The sequence below is a fragment of the Falco rusticolus genome, chromosome 9, assembly GCF_015220075.1.
Source record: "Falco rusticolus isolate bFalRus1 chromosome 9, bFalRus1.pri, whole genome shotgun sequence".
Classification (NCBI taxonomy): Eukaryota; Metazoa; Chordata; class Aves; order Falconiformes; family Falconidae; genus Falco; species Falco rusticolus.
This window is the reverse complement of record NC_051195.1, coordinates 13,779-32,537: the sequence shown is the minus strand read 5'-3', so window position 1 is coordinate 32,537 and position 18,759 is coordinate 13,779. Positions and strand designations below refer to the sequence as shown.

Sequence of the window (18,759 nt, the reverse complement as noted above, 5' to 3'; positions counted from 1 at the left end):
ATTCTGTCCTGAGGTAGAAATTCACAAATTGACGTAGCTGGCTATTACTGTGTAAGTGGAAACATTTGGTGTTCCATGTGATTAAAAAATTCTAGATAGGGTCTTGCAATATCTCCTCAATATGGTAAAAAAGGACATAAGATCACCATCTGGACTAATTTAGCTTAGGGTTTTTTCCTTTCAAAAAGGATTAAACCCTCAGGAAACAAGTTTAAGATCCATGTAATAGATACCTATCTCTCTTGCACCTTTCTCTTTAAAAGTAACTGTAGCAGCCGGAAGTATAAACATTACAATTTATAATGTAATAGTTAAGCTCCTCTAACTTTTGAATCAAGTAGACATAACTTCCAGCATTTGGAGAGGAGCAGAGAAAGGCAGGTCACTGAAAAGCAGGCAGCTGTTTTTATGTCAGTGTGCAAAACTGCTTAGTATGAAGGGAACATCTTCTGAGGATTAACTACATTGCCTGTTTTTTGCAGGTGCTGAAGTGGGAATTAGCACGTCTCGTATTCATGCACGTGGACCAGTGGGAATTGAAGGACTCTTAACTACAAAGTGGTTGCTGAGGGGGGACAATCATGTTGTTTCTGACTTCTCAGAGCATGGGAGCATGAAGTATCTTCATGAGAGCCTCCCTCTCCCTCAGAGAAATACCAACTAATGACATCAGAGCTCTGGGGGGAAGACCCAGGGGTATAAATATTTCCTGAAGATGTTCAGGCTTCAGGGTGCTCTCTGGGGAGAGAGCTTGTTTTCCATCTTCAGGAACATTGTTCTACATTACTGTGCAGTACCATGAATCCAAAGTGATCCCATCTGAGATTCCCCCCCCGCCCCGCCTCTGTTTCCTTAGATAGTATCTGCAAACTGACCTCACTTTTCCCAGACTTCAAAACATACTTTAAATCTTTCCTTATGTTACCTGTATCTGCTGCATTCTTTTTTTTATCCCACTGCTCCCTATAGCAAACATGCTTGGTGGTGGAATATAATTTTTTTTGTTTGAAGTTTTTTCCTAAGTTTTATTCAAATATCTGTTCTGGAGGACAAACATGATAGTGGTTTTTTTCTTCAGTCTTACAGTTCTGGCAGCTCTTGAAAGCTGGAAAGCTTTACACTTACTGTGTATTTGATCCCTCTTATGCTAAGGGAATAGATGTTCCAAAGTAAGCTTTTGTCCAAGAAACCCTTTATATCTAATTTCTTTGTATTGTTGACTATTGTAGATAAATAGCACAACTGCTACATGGATTTTGGTACTTACTTGTACCGTAGGTTTACATAAAACCGAAGAAAAATAAAACTTCATGTTCCACAGCCCCTCCTCCAAAAGCAATACTACTTCGCAGCTGGGGGGAGGGCGGGGGGGCAGGCCGAGCCCTGGCATGGGGCCACACTGCAATTGTGGCATTTCTACCCGAGGCTGCTGGCAAGTCACCAGGAGGGTTCAAACTGCCCAGTGGAACAGATGTATGAACATTTTGTATCAGGCGCGATAGATGCCTGCTAAGAGAGTTACCCAGGGAGGCATTACTGGACAAGCAGGAAGACAGGCAAAAACAGATGCCCCCCTCCACACTCCAGGTACCTGGAGGCCTCCCTGGCCTGAACCACAAGTGCCTCCCTAACCAGCTAAAGCTTCCCTGGAGCCTTCCCCAGCCCTGCTCGCCCCACACAAGCCTGCCTGCAGCACTGGGTCCCACATGTCCTCTGCCCACGGGACCCATATGCACTCAGCATCCCTCTGGGTGCTCCCCCACCCCAGACCCCCTGAGGCAACCTCCCTCCTTCCGCCTCACATACTTCTCCCCCTCAAGCAGCCCCTAAAAGTTCTGAAGCCATTCATAAATCCTCTACAAAGCCCCCAATGATCCCCTGAACAAGCCCCAACACTGAAACAGTCCATAGTCTGCCCCAACTCCAGAACATTCCCCAAAGCCCCTCCCGTTGTCTTAGAAAAACCCCAAATGCTGTGCCAACAGCAGCAAGCTTGCCCTTGTATACACACTATTCTCATGTAACATGTCATTAGAATCAACTGGGGGGGGAAACAGTGATATCGCCAGAAACTTCTGCTGAAGGAGGAGTTAGAAATGGCTTAGATAGTTACAGTAAACGCAGTTACATCAGGCTGGTGGCCAGTCTCCAGTGGGGTTCCCCAGAGCTCAATTTTAGGGTGAGTGTTCTTCAATGGTTTTATAAATGATCTGGATGCAGGAATCGAGTGCAAATTTTAAGTTTGCTGATGATAATAAACTAGGAGGAGCTGCAGAGTCCCTGGAGGGTAGAGAGGCCTTACAGAGAGACCTGGATAGACAGCTGGGCAATCACCAACATTATGAAATTTAACAAGAGCAAGTGCTGGATTCTCCACTTGGGATGGGATAATCCTGGTTATACATACAAACTGGGGGACAAGATGTTGGAGAGAAGCCCAGTGGAAAGAGATCTGGGGGCTTGGGTTGATGGCAAGTTGAATACGGATCAACAGTGTGCCCTGGCTCCTGGGATGCATCAAGCAGTCTACATTGCACTGGTGTGGCCCCACGTTCAGTACTGCATGCAGTTTTGGGCGCCTCAATAGAAGAACATCAAACTATCAGAGTGTGTCTAGAAGAGGGTGACCAAGATGGTGAAAGGTCTCAGAGTGAGGCTTACTAGTTGCAGCTGAAGTCACTTGGTTTGTTCAGCTTGGAGAAGAGAAGGCTGAGGGGTGACATTATTGCAGTCACCACATTGCAGTCCACGGCTTCCTTAAGGGGGCCAGTGGAGGGGGAGGTGCTGATCCCTCTGGTGACCAGCAATAGGACACAACAAAATGGAATGAAGCTGCATCAGCAGAAGTTCAGATTGGACATTAGGAAAAGGCTTTTCACTGAGAGGGTGGTCACAGCACCAAGTCTGTCAGACTTCAAGGAGCATCTGTATGATGCTGTTAGTCATATGGTTTAGTTTTAGGTAGTCCTGTGAGGAGCAGGGAGTCAGACTCGATCCTTATGGGTCCCTTCCAACTGGAGATAATCTGTGATTCTATAAGTCATCCTCTGTCTCATACATCCTTTTATGCTTTACTTAGCTGTAGAGCTGCAGAGTGACAAGATTCAGCCAGCTCTTCCCTGATTTTATTGATCCTCACTTTCCTCTTTAGGGAGAGACCTCCTCTTAACACACCCTTCTGTAGTTCTGAATGGTTGGGTTTGAGTTTAATTTTGTTTAAATGGAAAATTGACCCATTCATGTTTATCTCAAGCAGGGATCAGTTGAATGGACTTAAAAAGATCTGAACATCTTTGAACAGTAGAAGTTATCAAATTTAGAATCTTTTCAGTCAAATGACATGGAAGTGAACCATGGAAAACATGGAAACATCCCTGGCTTTGAACTTTCGTTTCTTGAATGCAGGCTCTGGGGAAACTGCTTTTGTGATCCTCAGCACAGCACAGCATGAACCACCCAATTTTCTCACTGCTGCCTCTATGTAACGAGTCCCTTTCACTTGTCAGATGTCTACCCCAGACTTGGAGCCTCACCTCTGCTACACTTCTCTCGTTTGTTTTACCTAACCTCCCTTCTTTCTCTTGTTTGCTTTCTCTGGTGTATTTATCTGCCTCCTGACTATGGGCCTTCCCTTAGCAGCTGAACACATTTTCGGATACCTCATTGTTTCTCTGTGCAATACAACTGCCGGTCTCAATGAGGAGGAAGATACAAGGAGTGATCCCTAATGCATTGGTTGATGGATGGAGAACCATGCAGATTGTTTTCAATGCAAGCATACACACCGCACGCTTTCCCCCTTTAGTTTCTATATGTGAGCAGGGAGGAGTTCTCTGTGATTTGGTACCCAGGGGAGTAACTAGCCAGATAAAAGATCCATTCAATTTAGTTTTATTGACAAGTACAGCCCAGAGATACAGCTCTCTGAAATAGAAGGAAGGAATGTGCATAATTTAGGGAGAAGCAGACACACACAGAGACACACTCAGCACTGGTCAATGAACTGGCCAAGTCCAAGGACCTAGGATGTCGGGGCTCCCAGCTCGATAAAACACACAGCACAGCCGACTGGGCTGTGCCAGCCTCCCCAGTTACTGCACTGGGTCACCACATGAATCCCCATGGGAGGATTCCAGAACCCATTCCCCACCGTCCATGGCCAGCCACCCTTGTACACCCTACCCCTTGCTCAGCTGATCCTAATTGGACTTGGGCTGTATTTTTCCTGATTGCATCCAAAGCCCATATCTTCCATTTGCAGCGGATTCCCACAGACTTGGCTGTGTCTCCCTCATCTTTCTTCAGTCACGTTAAAAGCTACAAAGCCTGTTTCAGACTACACGGCAACTATTTCAGTATGGGTTCACACTGTTCATATTTTTAGTATCCATTATTACCTGAAGGATAGAGAGATTGCTCGGTTCCTTCAGCATTAAAAAACCCAAACAACAAACAAACAAAAAAAGAGGTCATGTGCATTTCCCAGCATAGCACTTTTATTCTGGTCTCACGGGTAAAGAGAGTGTCATGGGTCAAAAGTCTTTACACTTTTATAGGCTTTTATAACTTCTGGAGAAAGGCTAACACGTGGCATTGGCATTACAGTCCAATTATTGCCCAAGCAGCAGCGTAGCACTCAGAAGCAGCGGGCACATAGAGCCTCATGGGCCCTCGGCAAGTACAAAAGTTATCCCTCCGCAGTCAGCAGTCCGACTCACAAGCACAAGGCACACGTGGAAAAGTAACATCTCGACTGACCTTCAGTTCCGCTCCCCTTGATTTGTCAACGTACAATTCCCGATGAACCTAGGGACAAAGGAAAAACAAAAGACCCCCGTTTCACTGGGAAGCAACGGCTGCTCTGGCCCAGGAGCTGACTCTCATGACACAGGATCTGCGAGACATGTGAGCTGCTGCCTCCCAACCCTCCCTGGTAGTTAAACGCTTGCCCTTTGCAATACTTTTTAGAGAAATCAGCAGTCGGGGGCGAGGGGTGGGGATTCCACCACCGGCTTTCTTTTCTTTCTCTTGCCTGCTCCCAGAGACGGGAAGAGGCTCCTGCGCCACCCCCTGCGACAGCGTTACAGCAGGCCCCAAGGCAGCCTCTGCGGCCCGCGGGGGCCGGCAGCCCCAGCCCGCTGCCACGGCACCGGCCAGCGGCTGCGGGAAAGACAAAGCCCCGCGCAGAGCTGCGGCGGCTGCGGCGGCTGCCCGGGCAGCCCGGAGGCGACGGGGGGGGGCGGCAAGGCGCTGCGGGCTGACCGCTCTCCCGGGCCCCGCCGCCGCTCCTCACCTCCTCGCTGAGGTAGCGGCGCAGCTCCGAGAAAAAAAAAGGCAGCACCGTGATGAGCCCGCTGACCACCGTCACTGCCGGGGAGACGAGAATCGCCAGCAGCCCCGCCGGTCCCGGGCCGGGCCGCCTGCCCGCTCACCTCAGCCCGCCCGCCGCCGCCACCAGGCACTCCCTGCCGCGGCCGAGCGCCGGCCAGCCACGTTCTCCCCAGCCGGCCGCTGCCCGACGGCCACGCCCGGGCTCGCCCGCCGGCCCCCGGCCGCCCTTCAGCCCGACCGCTCACCCAGCGCGCCGCCGTGCGTCCCGGCCCGAACGTCTTCCAGGCTCCCGGGGAATCCCCGCACCACCAAAGCCACCCCAGGGTGCCGCGCGGGCCGGAAATGAACACACCTTCCGGGGCCGGGCCGGCCCTGCCGCCGGCCCCGCCCCCGCCCGCCGGCCCCGCCCCGCCGGGCAGCGTGGCCTGGAGCCAGCCGAGAAGGGGCTGGGGCTCCCGGTCTGCGCTGGGGCGGGCAGGGGCTCGGTGCCGCCGCGGGCTCTTCAGAGCCTGCCGACCCCCGGGTCTCTGCGGGGGCCGCCCGCGGGGTGCGGGCTGTGCCGAGAGCGGCTACCTGGGGGAGAGGGGGTGGGGAGAGGCAGGCGGAGGAAAGACCCCGCTCCCTTGTCCCACCTTCCAGCCCTGCCGTGTACTCTGCACCCCTTCATTCTGGTAACACCTCACTTTCCCGTCACAGGGAACGGCTATGAACTCAAGAGGTTAAATCGTGCAACAGCTCATAATGGCTTACTTGTGCAGGGGAAAACCTTGTATGAGCTTTTCCTAAGCCACACATTCACACCACTCACTTTTTCCTTCTCAAAAAGTGCACTCCTGCAAAATCTCTTCTATTTAAAAAAAATATATTTAAAATTGCTGTTACTAACGTGCTTCCACATGTAAACAGAGCAAAAGCACCCCTATTTCCCACAGCAAATTGGAATGCATCATACGGAAATGATTTAACAGCTTGAGCCACGTGGGTGCTTTTGCATACGGAGGCAATAAGTATTAATGCCTGGGCTGCGAGTGGGAAAAGGGCAGAGCAACGTGAACCCTGCAGTCGCAGCGAGCAGCTCCCGTGGTTCCGGTGGTGTAAACTGGGCTGAGATCTCTGCCCGTGCTCACCGTGCCCATGCTCAGCACAGGGGTGGTGGAGCGCTGCTGCCATCTGGCGAAAAACATTGTGTACTGCAGCCGCCCGGTAGGTGGAGCGCTGCTGCCATCTGGCAACCAAAAACTGTCACCACACCACGGGGCTCGAACGCGTGTCCTCCGCGCGGGAACGATTCTACCGTTGGCGTGACGAGAACCTGTTTCGTTGCAGTCGAGCCACTTCTACGCATGCGCTGCCCTTAGTTTGCCCGAAACGCTACTGGGCATCGGTAAAAGCAGATTTTTGTAATACGCATACGTAGCCACAAACCCCGCCCCTAGGCGTCAAGCCGATTCTGCGCATGCGCTGCCCTTAGTTTTGTCAGAAACACTACTACGCGTGCATAAAACCAGATTTTGTAATACGCATACGTAGCCATAAACCCCGCCTCTAGCCGTCAAGCCAATTCTGCGCATGTGTTGCCCTTAGTTTTGCCAAAAACGATACTATGCATACGTGAAAATGGATTTGGTAATACGCATACGTAACCACAAACCCTGCCCCGTGGCGTCAAGCCCATTCTGCGCATGCGCTGCCATTAGTTTTGCCAGAAACACCACTGTGCATGATTAAAAGGCGATTTCGTAATGCGCATGCACTGCCGGAAACCACACCCCTACACGTCTGCCCCATTCTACGCAGGCACTGCCCTTAGTTTTGCAAAAATTCCGACTACCCATCATAAAGAAATCTCCGGAGACACAGTGGACTGTCAAAAAGGATCAGGGACATTTGTGTAAAGTTATTCTGATGTTAATTGTTACTGTTGTAGAGATATTAGAAACTGAAGCATGGGTAAACAATACCCATCTTCAAACATTGCAAATGATTGTTAATGCTACGAAAGCTAAGGAATGCTGGCTATGTACCTCTCTTCCTAAAGGAGTCTTGATAACACCCCTGTATGGGGTGGCCTCCCAAAACTGGAATTATCTCGATGACAAATGGACTACCCGGCCAGACTTTTGGAAAAAGCCAGACGATGGTGGAGGATATTGCCTATTTGATAATAAACCATATGAGTTGGGTCCCAGATTTGATTTACAAATATTAAGCCTAACCACCACAATATTTATTAAAAGTGATAATAACTGTCACTGGAAAGCTCAAACAAGACAGGAGGAGCATGTCCTGGAGACCCAGGGCAAAATACTTGTTCCCAATCTGATGGATGGAATGATTAAACAGACATTCATGAGATATGGAACAAGGTGCAGATACTGCATGAAATTACTAAAGATGATTTATCACGGAGTTTTAAAGTTATATGGGACAAACTGACTTCGTGGTTACCTAATTTGGAATGGTTAAAACATACTTTCATTATAATACTTACTGTAATAGTTTTAGGAATAATATGTGTATTACTTCAATGTTTTGTTTGGTGCTGTCAAAGAATGATCATAAGGCATAATGATTTTTTTTAGTTGCAAAATAATTTGCAAAAGTTACTAGAAAAGCGGGGAATGAACGGTGAATGATGTGCCACTTATCTAAAGGATGATGTACTTATGTTTATCTAAAAGTTGGGAAACGTCCAAGGACCCTTATTGCTAACATGATGGATGTACTAATTGCTAAGTCCTTGGATTTGTCATCTTTAAAAAGGCTATCTGGTCCCAAGTTGTGTTGTTTATACAACATGGCAAAGACAAGGACTTAAATCATGGTCACTAACTTAGTGAGATATGTAAATCAGTTCCCGGAATTGTAATGAATATGTAAACGATTTCCCAGAAAGTTAATGAATAGACATGAGTTGCTTGTATAAAGAGGGGACTGAAAAATCCCCTCGGGGTGCATGACTTTGGTGGAGCGATCCCCCATGCACCCAGCGCTGCTGAATAAAGATAACCTCCACTCACTCAAATATTGGTGAATGATTCTTTAAATCAATCTAGTTGAAGATGCCCCTGCTTCCTGCAGGGGGGCTGGACTAGGGCACCTGTAAAGGTCCCTTCCAGCACAAACCATTCTACAATTCTGTAAACTACCACTGTCATTCCAGCCACTGTGCATTTATATATACTTGAGGAAGCTGAAGTCCTTCACAACTGAAATTTTACTCTGAAAGTTCTGAATTGCCTTGAAATTCTCAAGAGCTTTTCTCCAAAACATCCCTTCCAGAGATACTGATATTCAGGTCCTGGACCCAACACCGTACCTGAGGTTGTTTTACAGCAGGGCAGCAAAGTTTTGTAGAACAAGTGAGGCCGAGAGACTGCCCAGACACATTCTCCCCCATGTTCTCCCAGACCCATGTGGCAGCACCTTCAGAAAACACTTTTCTATTCGTTCCCGATAGTTCTAAACATCTCTAACAAAATTTCAGCAATGTCCTCCCCCCTGAAGCAGTGCTGCTGTTACTACAGATAGCAATGCAAAGATGTTCAAAGGAAATGGTCTGAAACGCTTGGAAGCTAAAGGTCACAATAAGCAGGAAAAGGAAATACTTTACCATGAACATGAGACTGCTGGAAACTTTTTGCCGGTGCAAAATGGAAATTTTCAGCTACCTGCAGGAGACAGTAATCTTTCATTAAAAGGCCTGAATCTATATAAACAAAGCAGTCATACCGGCGGTTGGATTTTCAAATTTTTTTTGAATAAGATAGACAATAAGCAACTCATTGTCATGGGTGACAATACCAGCAAACATTGTCCTAAAAGAGATACGAATTTCCCCTCTTCCTCACAGGCAGTCATGTGGAAAGCCATAATCACCTACCGATGTTGACAACAACTGTTCTACGCAGAGTATTTCAGCGGACATAAAAATGAGAAGAAGGAATCAAGTCTACTGGGAGGGAAATAACTGCTGCTGTAGGAAATATCAAAAGGTATCACAAGGTATCACAGAAACAGAGTGGAGAAAGTAACTGGGAGGGTGAGCAGGCAGGGTAAGAAAACCCTTAATACAATAAACAAGAGTGGTCCTATGTATGCATCCATGAAAACAAGCCCTGTTCAAAAATAAAGCACTAAACCTACCTACCACCAAAAAAAACCCCACACTCCAAAATCCCCCAAAAGACAAAGGTTATTAAAATTTTAACCTTGAACATGAAAAGGATATGGATATTAGGTGTCAGTCCTCCCTGACACCCGCTAGCAATCATACACACCCTTCCCTGGAAGATTTCAATGCATCAAGCTCACATGCTACATTACACCTTTGAATGTCCATGCAAACCTATCGCATATGTTAACTGCAGACCCGATGAGAATGGAGACGTGCAAAAGTCCGAGTGCCTAACAAGGGCCCCCAGAAATTTCCCTAGTGACACCCACCCTTGGACCCTTGCTACCCACAGCACTCCCCTTTGAATCTTTCCTGCTCACCACACTTTGTGGCAAAGGGTTCTGTAACGGTTCAGCACTCATGATGATGTTCAAAACACGAAGTCTGGCTTCATGAGTGAAAGGGTGGGGTGTGTTTGGGTTTGGTTTTGTTTTTCAGAAATAAAGGATGTTGTCTCCAGGAATAGTACACAAAAATGTTAAAAAACCTCCAGATTTTGAAATAAAGTAGTAAAAAAAAATTACCCTGGGCCTGACTGCTAGAATGTACTTGGGTACGCAACCTGCACATCCAAGTGTTTTGAGCGCGGTAACCTGACAAATGACAGGGTAGTTACATAGTCATCTGGTGTATCTTGTACTACAGTTTCATACAGCAGTTGCAAAAAACATCTCTTTAAGCATCTTCAACCTTGACAACTCCAATAGTCTTGCTTCCACTGGTTTTCTAAAGAAGGGAACATTTCACTCCCTCCAGCACCTCTGCTGACAAGTTGTTGCTTACTGTTATCTCCAGCACCCACCGGTGGTCTCTGTTTTGAGACTAGAAGGGCAGGTGGGACAACCTCACCTCAAAGAAGCTGCCTCTCCCCCTCCAGAAACCTCGGTAAGATGACTCACTAGCTAGATGGTAGAAAAAGCTAAGCTTCTCCAGCCAGCCCACCTCATGAAACAGAGAACTAGCCCCTTCCCACCCTTTTCCTGACCCTCCTACTGAACCCCTCTACAGGCACAAGTACCTTCCTGAGCCCAGGGGTTATTACAGTCCTGTGAACACTTAAAGTTGGAAAAAAGAGCAGAGTGCCCTGACTGTGCCTTCTGATGCTCATCACCACCATGCAACAGGCTCACGGCAAAACCCATCTCTCACCTTGCTGACCTCCAGGAAACCAGCCCTCGTTCTTCTGCTCTTCCATTTTCTGGCTAAATCCTTCCCTCTTGCACTGCTCTATGCTATCCAGGTTCTCGAAGGCCCAGCCTCGATACCTGTATGCTTCTCTGACATCGTCACAAGTATTGCAGCACCTGCAAGAGCACAAACATCATCTTATCATCTTTACAGCGATAAAGAGACTCCAGCTCAGGACTCAAATCACGGGTGGATTTTATTTCAAAGCAGCAAACTTCAGGAACTGGACACTGAAAGGTGGTCTAATGCTCCTGAAGGAGCTTGAGCTTCCTGACATACTTTTTGAGATTTTGGCACAAGGATGCAAGCTGTTCTAATGCAGTGCTTAATTCTGAAAAGGGCTTTAGTTGTCCATTTAGACAGCCAAGTCCATTCTTGGCAAACAAATTTGCTGCAGAAATGACATTTGTTTCTGTGGGAAGTCTCCCACAGTTCTGAGCAGCTTGGAACTTCCCCATGTGAACAAAGCATCTACCTGTTTCTATTCCTCCCTTCCTCTGTTTTTAGGGAAAGACTGCAAACATCGGAGGCAAGGTTAATGGCAAACTTTCTTCATTGCTCTTCTACCTCTGGACTCACCAGAGTCTCTATCGCGCTCACCAGAAAAAACAACTGTCTGCCTCTGTTCCATGTTGTGCTGGACAAAACAAAAAGGGAATCATGAATCCCTCAAGATGGAAACATCTCTGGGGAAGGATGCAACTTGACAGATGTTACAAACTAAGTTACTACAGAGACAATAATAGCAACAGATAGTCCAGAACCTGTGGACTATCACGAATCCATTCTTACACAAATTTGCAGGTAGAAGGAATGAGAAACACCGAATGACACCCATCATTTGTGTGAGTGATAGGTGTCTGGTCTTTGCTCCCATAAGGATGCAAAGCCTGCAGCAGAAGCGAGAAGGCAAAGCCATAACCGGGTTTTATTCCGAGACAGCTCACAGAACAGTGAAATAATTTACACAGCTCCCCTCTGGACACCAAGTAATCCCAGAAAAGGTTCTGTTTGCTAAGATACAATCTTTGTGCTACTGCCCTTAAACAGGCACGCAGACAAAACAGACAACCTAACTGTGCACGCTCTTAACAATCGTGAGTGCAGCACAGGCGTACTAAAACACAACAGCTCTCACCATTCTCTGAACAGGTGCCCAGGAGGATTTCACTGTACGGACCTTCACAGACATTTTGGAAAAAAACCTCCAACACGTATGCCACATTAACTGTATCGATTCAAGCACTAAGAAGATGTAAAGTACCGAATGTCCTCTGACTCTGCCCCGTAACAGCTTTCACAGCTATCAGCATCCAAAGCATTTGGATCAAACACCTTTTCTTCTTCTTTCCCCAGTTCTAAGACAAAAGAGGATTCAAAGTGACGAGGCACGTCTAGAAACACTATCTTGTACTTCTGCTCTACGCACAGAAACTGTTCTACACATGAAGGAAATGATTTTGTATCAGAATCTGCGCATCCTGCACCCGAAGCTCACCTGAAAGAATGCACAGGGCCTGTTGAGCTGCAAAATAAGATCAACAAGCAGAGTAGCATTTGCCATCTGAAGAACACCCTCCATTGAAAGAACCAGCCACCTGTAAGCCTTGCCAGAGTGCCAATCAGCTGTTACTTGCACAAAGGCTTTGTTTAAACTTTGTCTAAAGCAGACCCAAACAGCAAATTGCGACCGATACAGGACCTGTTACACAAATAACATTTTAAATAGCAGACAGCAGCGCACAGCACATAATCCTGTCCCAAGATATGTAGGGAACACAGTTATATATTGCTGTGAAACTAGATCACAGTGGGAATCTCCCAAGTGGAAAACTGACACTCAGCTCTCCAGTACAACGATGCTGACAATGCACACACATTAACCACTGGCTTACTAGAAATCTCCAAGGAATTTCTATCTTTGTCATGATTTTACAATTCTGCAAGTGTCTGTGCCACCTGTGTGTTGCATGCGCAGCCACAGTACAGCTGGGGCACAAACTCAGAGTTTTATGTTCTTAAATGCAGAAGGCTGCAGAGGGACTCTTAACAGAGGAGATGAGAGCTGGTGACAGCTGAAACCTGCCAAAGGGCAAGACATGCCTCCAGAAAACTCAAACAGGACCTTTGTTTTCCCAAAACCCAAAACAAATGCGAAAGGTCTGTAAACTTTGGAGTTCGGAATAAGTGAGCCAAGGAATGGCATGTCTAAAATTTTCAGAAACATGGGTTCTTATTGGAAGAGGCCCCTTAAAACCAGGCTGTTTCACTCACAAATCCTGAAGGACAGGACCAAGTCTGCTGGATTACAAAAGCCCTCTAATGCTCACTGTCTAGGCACCGCCGCACTACCCTCTTACAAGCCTCGAAAAGGCGGCTTCTTGGATAACTAAGGCCGGGGCAGGTGATAAGTCAGACACTGCTGAGGGGACAAAATGTTATCGGGACCCTCTTTGTTGAGATTGGGAGGTATAACAGGTGGACAGAAGTGAGTATTTAAGACATCTGTATTAGCCACAGAAAAAAAGAGATTTTAATTAGGAAGTATGAAATATGCATGAAAATCAATCGTTAACCTCACTTTATGGTAGTTATGATCAAGCAAATAAAAAATTTTAGAAAAATATACCCATTCTTAAACTACTCTATGAGACTTACTTTCTACAGCTTACAACATTCAAACAAGTTGAGAGTACAATTAAGAATTCAACCAGTATGGGTTTTGATCCTGTAATTACACTAAAAGATAGCGTCAGGAAGAATGCAGCTTAGTAATTCCTACGCTTTGTCAAAGCCATGATTCCTGCCATTTGAAGAACACCTGTACAACACACGGAGTCTTTCAAGATACAGCAACTAGTAACAGCTTTCTGAATGTAATCGGTAGCTGCCTGTCGAGTTGTCTCAGAGAGCACCCAGAGGTACTGCACACAGCTTGGATACTATAAAGAAACTGCAGTACATAAAACCCCACATGCAAAGTTTCGTGCTGTTAACATGGTCCTCGACTTGCATGCAGATATGACACATGACGCTGGAAAACTCGGTCCATGTTAAAAGGAAACGAAACAGTAAATAAAAATAAAAAAAATTCAATCCTCTATCGCCATCCAGTGGAAATTAATGAGATGACATCCCAGCACAGAATGCAACCTACCATAGAAATCATTAAGCTATTAACTATTTGAATGTAACTATGATCAGGAAAAGCCTCCACATACTACTCCATAATATTTAGGTATGCTTTACTAAATTTAAGGTTAATGTTAAATAAAATGTATTTTTAACTAAGAAATTTAAAGTGCCGAAGCAGCTAAGTGGCAGAACCAGGCCCCGTCCCTAGCATAGCCCTAATCCAAGGCTGGTTTAAAACCCAGTCCAGTTAATCAGTGGGAGAACAGAGAAGCAACAGATGATCAATCTGTGGACACAGGTGCTTTCAGAAACACAGGCGGTTTTGGAAAAATTGGTGCATGTGAATAGGAACTGCTCTTTCAAAGACTAAGCGCGCTTGAAGGAGCGTGTGAGTTAAAGCAGGCAGAAAGAAGATCACGATCCAAGGAGGAGCTTGGAACCGAGGCAGAGACTGGAACCGAGCAGGTGAATCAACTGGGACAGAGTCAGGTGATGGATTCACAGAACTGACAGGACCAAAAGAAACTCCTAAAAACTTCAGACATTGACTAATGATCTGATAAGCGTATATAACCTACGCTGTATCCCTTGGTTCTCTGTCACCCACTGGGGTGGTGGCCCAGCTCTGAGTCATGACTAAAGCAAGCCCAGCGGTAACCACGTCTGTGTGGATTTTTCCTTTACCAGACAATACTGCTATAGTTGCCATTTAAATAACTGACTGAACATCAAGTGTTACTAACAGAAACTGATAATCATAGAGTTTCACAAAGGTGGGTGGACACTTCCAATCTAACTTGCCACACGTGTGGTGGAAATCAAACTAGCCATATCCTTTTTCCAGACAGCAGAAGAAATTGCTCGTTGCATGCAATGCAATTTGATCGCTTTCAAAATGCCTCTCCTGGATGAGACTGTTTGCTCCCTGCAAGTTTCTCTTCCTCTCCATTGATAATATAATGAGCGAGAGCAACCGGTTCAGACCTAGTAATCCCAGTGGAGGCTGGCAACACAAGTAAGGCAGAAGGCCCATATGTGGAAACAGAGAATTGGGTACAAAAAAGCGGGGTTTGACCCCAGACATTACATTTGTCACGCCACAGCCTCTGAATACAGAAAGGCTGCTAAGTGACACAACAGTAAGAATGCTATCACCTCACTTCTGTGACACCAGGAGAAGGTCTCATACCTACCCACTGTTCAGTTCTTGGCTTAGTTTAGCCTTTCAGCTTTAAGAACAGAAAAGCTAAATCTGAGTTACAACAAATCAGCAAGTTTAGTTCATGCCAATACACAAAACTACACTATCTCCCAGAACAGATAACAAGGACCTCACGTTTTAGAAAGACAAAGTCTTGCAGTATTACCGTTAGACTGCAACACTACCAGAATCGTTCCCGGTTTGTATTGAACTAGAACAGTAAGCCATAACACGTCAAAAAATACAGAGGAGAGGTTTATGTAGCCAAGGACCACTTACTCCAACTTGTAACTGATAAATCAACTGAAATCTATTAATCAGGTATGCATTAACACACACAAAGCAAACATAGTAAGACACAAGTTTAGGCTTAAGGGTCAAGTCAGCGGAGCCTTCCCTGGAGAGAGGCTCTTTCCTCTAACCAGCTCGTCCCGTTTCTCAGCCTCCTAGGATTTAAAAATGCAACCAAAGTCAAGTTTTGCCAGAGCAGCTGCTTGATTTCTAGTAGGAAAAGCCTATTCACTCAGCAGCTTTGCTCCTGAAATGCACCAATGAGTCCTTGTCCCAATTTCAGAGGGACCAGGCAAAGACTTGCCTCGCAAAAGTACCGAGTATAACGTATATACACACACACAGAGGAGCTTGTCTGATCTACCAGTGTAATAGACTTGTGTCCTATAAACTTTTCAATAGTTTGTGGTGTTTAAAACGCTGTGAATTCAGCCGTCCCTTGTTCCCATGAATCTCATAGCAGGCATACGGTAATGGAAAGACTATGAGAGCATCCATCCAAGAATGACAGAATAGCATCCTACCGTGTCTCTCTGCTTCTGGAGTCACACGATTGGCAGCTTTATCCAAGCGCTGTTTAAACGGCTTGTGCTCGACGTCCTGCTGAGGCTCTCCTGCTCCGTCCATGGCATCGATGCTCAAATCTGAAAGCAGCGAGCAAGGAAAGCGGTCTATGAACACACATTTGTTATGGCCTGTGGCAAGCCGAGGAAGTGAAAAGACAGAATCTTTCAGCCAGCAGGGTAAGAACGTGCCAAACCGGGAGAGCACGTACAGCTAGTGTCAAGTGACCGACAGGGAATAAAACACACGGTGCAGCACGCTAAACGGCCCTCCCAGGTACGGGGTTTGGTTTGGTGTTCAAGAAGGACAGTTTCCAACTTCCAAGAAAGCGTTACCCTGAAAGGTAGACGCGCTTAAGGCAAAAAGCCAAAAGCAAACCCCTCAAAGCCCAGAACCATTCTCAGGAACACAGGAGTTAAGCCTAAAATTGGTTGAAAACTGCCTCCTACCTCTTCCCCTACCACCTTTCCCCCTTCAACATCAGCACATTTCCTTGTGATCCCTTTTCACAAAAAACATTGAGGTCTGTCATATCGGCTTGGTGCCGAAGCACCACGATGCGCTTGCTGGCTACATGCTCTCTTAGAAGGCTCATAGCTTCTTCGCACACAACAGCCGAGGCTTCCAGCCTCTTCAGCCTTCCCACGCCCTGTGAAACATGAGGAAGGCAAACACCGATAACATCACAGGGGATCAGGAGGAAGTCAAGATGCACTACATTCAGAGCCCAACGCATTACCCAGAGGAACTACCACAGCAGAACAAGAGGCAGGAACGATCAGTAGACAGGCAGATAACATGCACGGCAGCGATACCCACGTCAGACTTGCAGGACGCTTCCACGCACTTCACCCCGCCACTTTGTTTTGAATTTAGTTAAAAGGTAATCAGATTCTTAACGCTCATTCTGCTTTTAATAACTTCTGGAGAAAGGCTAACACGTGGCATTGGTATTACAGTCAGAATTCAAGTATAAAAATCACGGCAAAGCTGTGCCTTGTCAAGTGACTTCCAAAGCAGGCTCTGGAGCCTTTCAATGAGACAGTCAAATCTGGAGTCCCAAGGGAACTCTGTGCCAGCTCTGCCAGTGCGACTGAGCTCTCTGACAAGTACAACGCCATACAGAAACGTAAGTGGGTTTATACCTCAGGCTCATTTACAATCTAGAAAAATAATACTGCCCGACCGGACGCGCTGCTTTAAGCGCCTAGCAGGCCCGGCTGCATAACCACGAGGGACCAACAATTCCTCCCCGGCCGTTGCCCAAGCCGCAGCGCAGCACTCGGAAGCAGCGGGCACACGGAGCCTCGCGGGCCCTCGGCGGCTACAAAAGTTATCCCTCCGTAGTCAGCAGTCCGACTCGCAAGCACAAGGCACACGTGGAAAAGTAACATCTCGACTGACCTTCAGTTCCGCTCCCCTTGACTTGTCAACGTACGATTCCAGATGAACCTAGGGACAAAGGAAAAACAAAAGACCCCCGTTTCACTGGGAAGCAAATCAAAAGGCCTCTTCCCCTCGGCTGCTCCGGACCCGTAGCTGACTGTCACGACACAAGACCAGCCAGACACCTGAGTAGCTGCTGCCTCCCAGCCCATCCCGGTGGTTAAACGCTTGCGGAGAAAGCAGCAGTCGGGGGCGACGGCTGGGGATTCCGCTGCCGGCTGCCTTTTCTTGCTCTGGCCCGCTCGCAGGGGCGGGAAGAGGCTCCTGAGCCACCCCCCACCCCGCCCCCGCGACAGCGTTACCGCAGGCCCCGAGGCAGCCTCTCTGCGGCCCGCGGGGGCCGGCAGCCCCAGCCGGCTGCCACGGCTCAGGCCAGCGGCTGGGGGAAAGACAAAGCCCCGCGCAGGGCTGCGGCGGCTGCCCCGGCAGCCCGGAGGCGGCGGCGGGTGGGCGGCGGGGCGGCGCGGGCCGACCCCTCTCCCGGGCGCCGCCGCCACAAGCGAGCACCGGGGCCGCCCCGCCGCCGCTCCTCGCCGAGGTAGCGGCGCGGCTCCGAGAGGAAAAAAAAAACAAAAAAACAAACAAACCAAAAAACCACCCACCCAGAAAAGGGCAGCCCCGTGAGGAGCCCGCTGACCACCGTCCCTGCCGGGGAGACGAGAACCGGCGGCAGCCCCGCCGGTCCCGGGCCGGGCCGCCCGCCTGCCTCAGCCCGCCCGCCGCCGGCACCAGGCGCTCCCTGCCGCGGCCGAGCGCCGGGCCGCCACATCCCCCCGACTCGGCCGCTGCCCGCCGGCCCCCGCCCGCCCTCAGCCCGAGCGCTCACCCAGCGCGCCGCCGCACGTCCCGGCCCGAAACTCTTCCAGGCTCCCGGCGAAGGCTCCGCACCTCCACGGCCACTTCAGCGCGCCGCGCGGGCCGGAAATGAACCCACCTTCCGGGGCCGTATGCGTAGCCCATACGTACGAGGCCGGAAGCCCCGCCCCTTTGGCGTTCAAGCCGTTTCTGCGCATGCGCTGCCCGGTTGGTGGAGCGCTGCTGCCATCTAGCGAAATATAAATGGGTACTGCAGCCGCCCTGTTGGTGGAGCGCTGCTGCCATCTAGCGAAATATATTTGGGTACTGCAGCCGCCCGGTTGGTGGAGCCCTGCTGCCACCTAGCGAAATATAAATGGGAACTGCAGCCGGCCCGGTTGGTGGAGCGCTGCTGCCACCTAGCGAAATACAATTGGGTACTGCAGCCGGCCCTGTTGGTGGAGCGCTGCTGCCACCTAGCGAAATATATTTGGGTACTGCAGCCGGCCCCACCTAGCGAAATAAAAATGGGTACTGCAGCCGGCCCTGTTGGTGGAGCGCTGCTGCCATCTAGCGAAATATAAATGGGTACTGCAGCCGGCCCTGTTGGTGCAGCGCTGCTGCCACCTAG

At 48.4% G+C, this 18,759-nt stretch overlaps 2 protein-coding genes across 7 annotated transcripts in view; one reads left to right on the top strand and one right to left on the bottom strand.

Moving 5' to 3' along the window:
* The window catches only part of ALDH18A1 (aldehyde dehydrogenase 18 family member A1), a 36,442-nt gene extending 35,194 nt beyond the window's left edge, over positions 1 to 1,248 (top strand). For all 6 annotated transcript variants that reach the window (XM_037399571.1, XM_037399573.1, XM_037399574.1 and 3 more), the window contains one exon: positions 483 to 1,248. In XM_037399571.1, the coding sequence (XP_037255468.1) occupies positions 483 to 664 (182 nt within the window). In that variant the 3' untranslated portion in view covers positions 665 to 1,248. The remainder of the gene's footprint in view (positions 1 to 482) is intronic.
* ERGIC3 (ERGIC and golgi 3) lies at positions 1,005 to 18,389 on the bottom strand. Its single transcript, XM_037399577.1, has 5 exons — positions 18,160 to 18,389; positions 15,848 to 15,967; positions 11,961 to 12,054; positions 10,658 to 10,812; positions 1,005 to 4,806 (listed from the first exon to the last, which is right to left on the bottom strand). The coding sequence occupies exons 1-5, from the start codon at positions 18,344 to 18,346 to the stop codon at positions 4,784 to 4,786; spliced, it is 579 nt and encodes a 192-aa protein (XP_037255474.1). The 5' UTR covers positions 18,347 to 18,389; the 3' UTR covers positions 1,005 to 4,783.
* Positions 18,390 to 18,759: the final 370 nt, after the last annotated feature.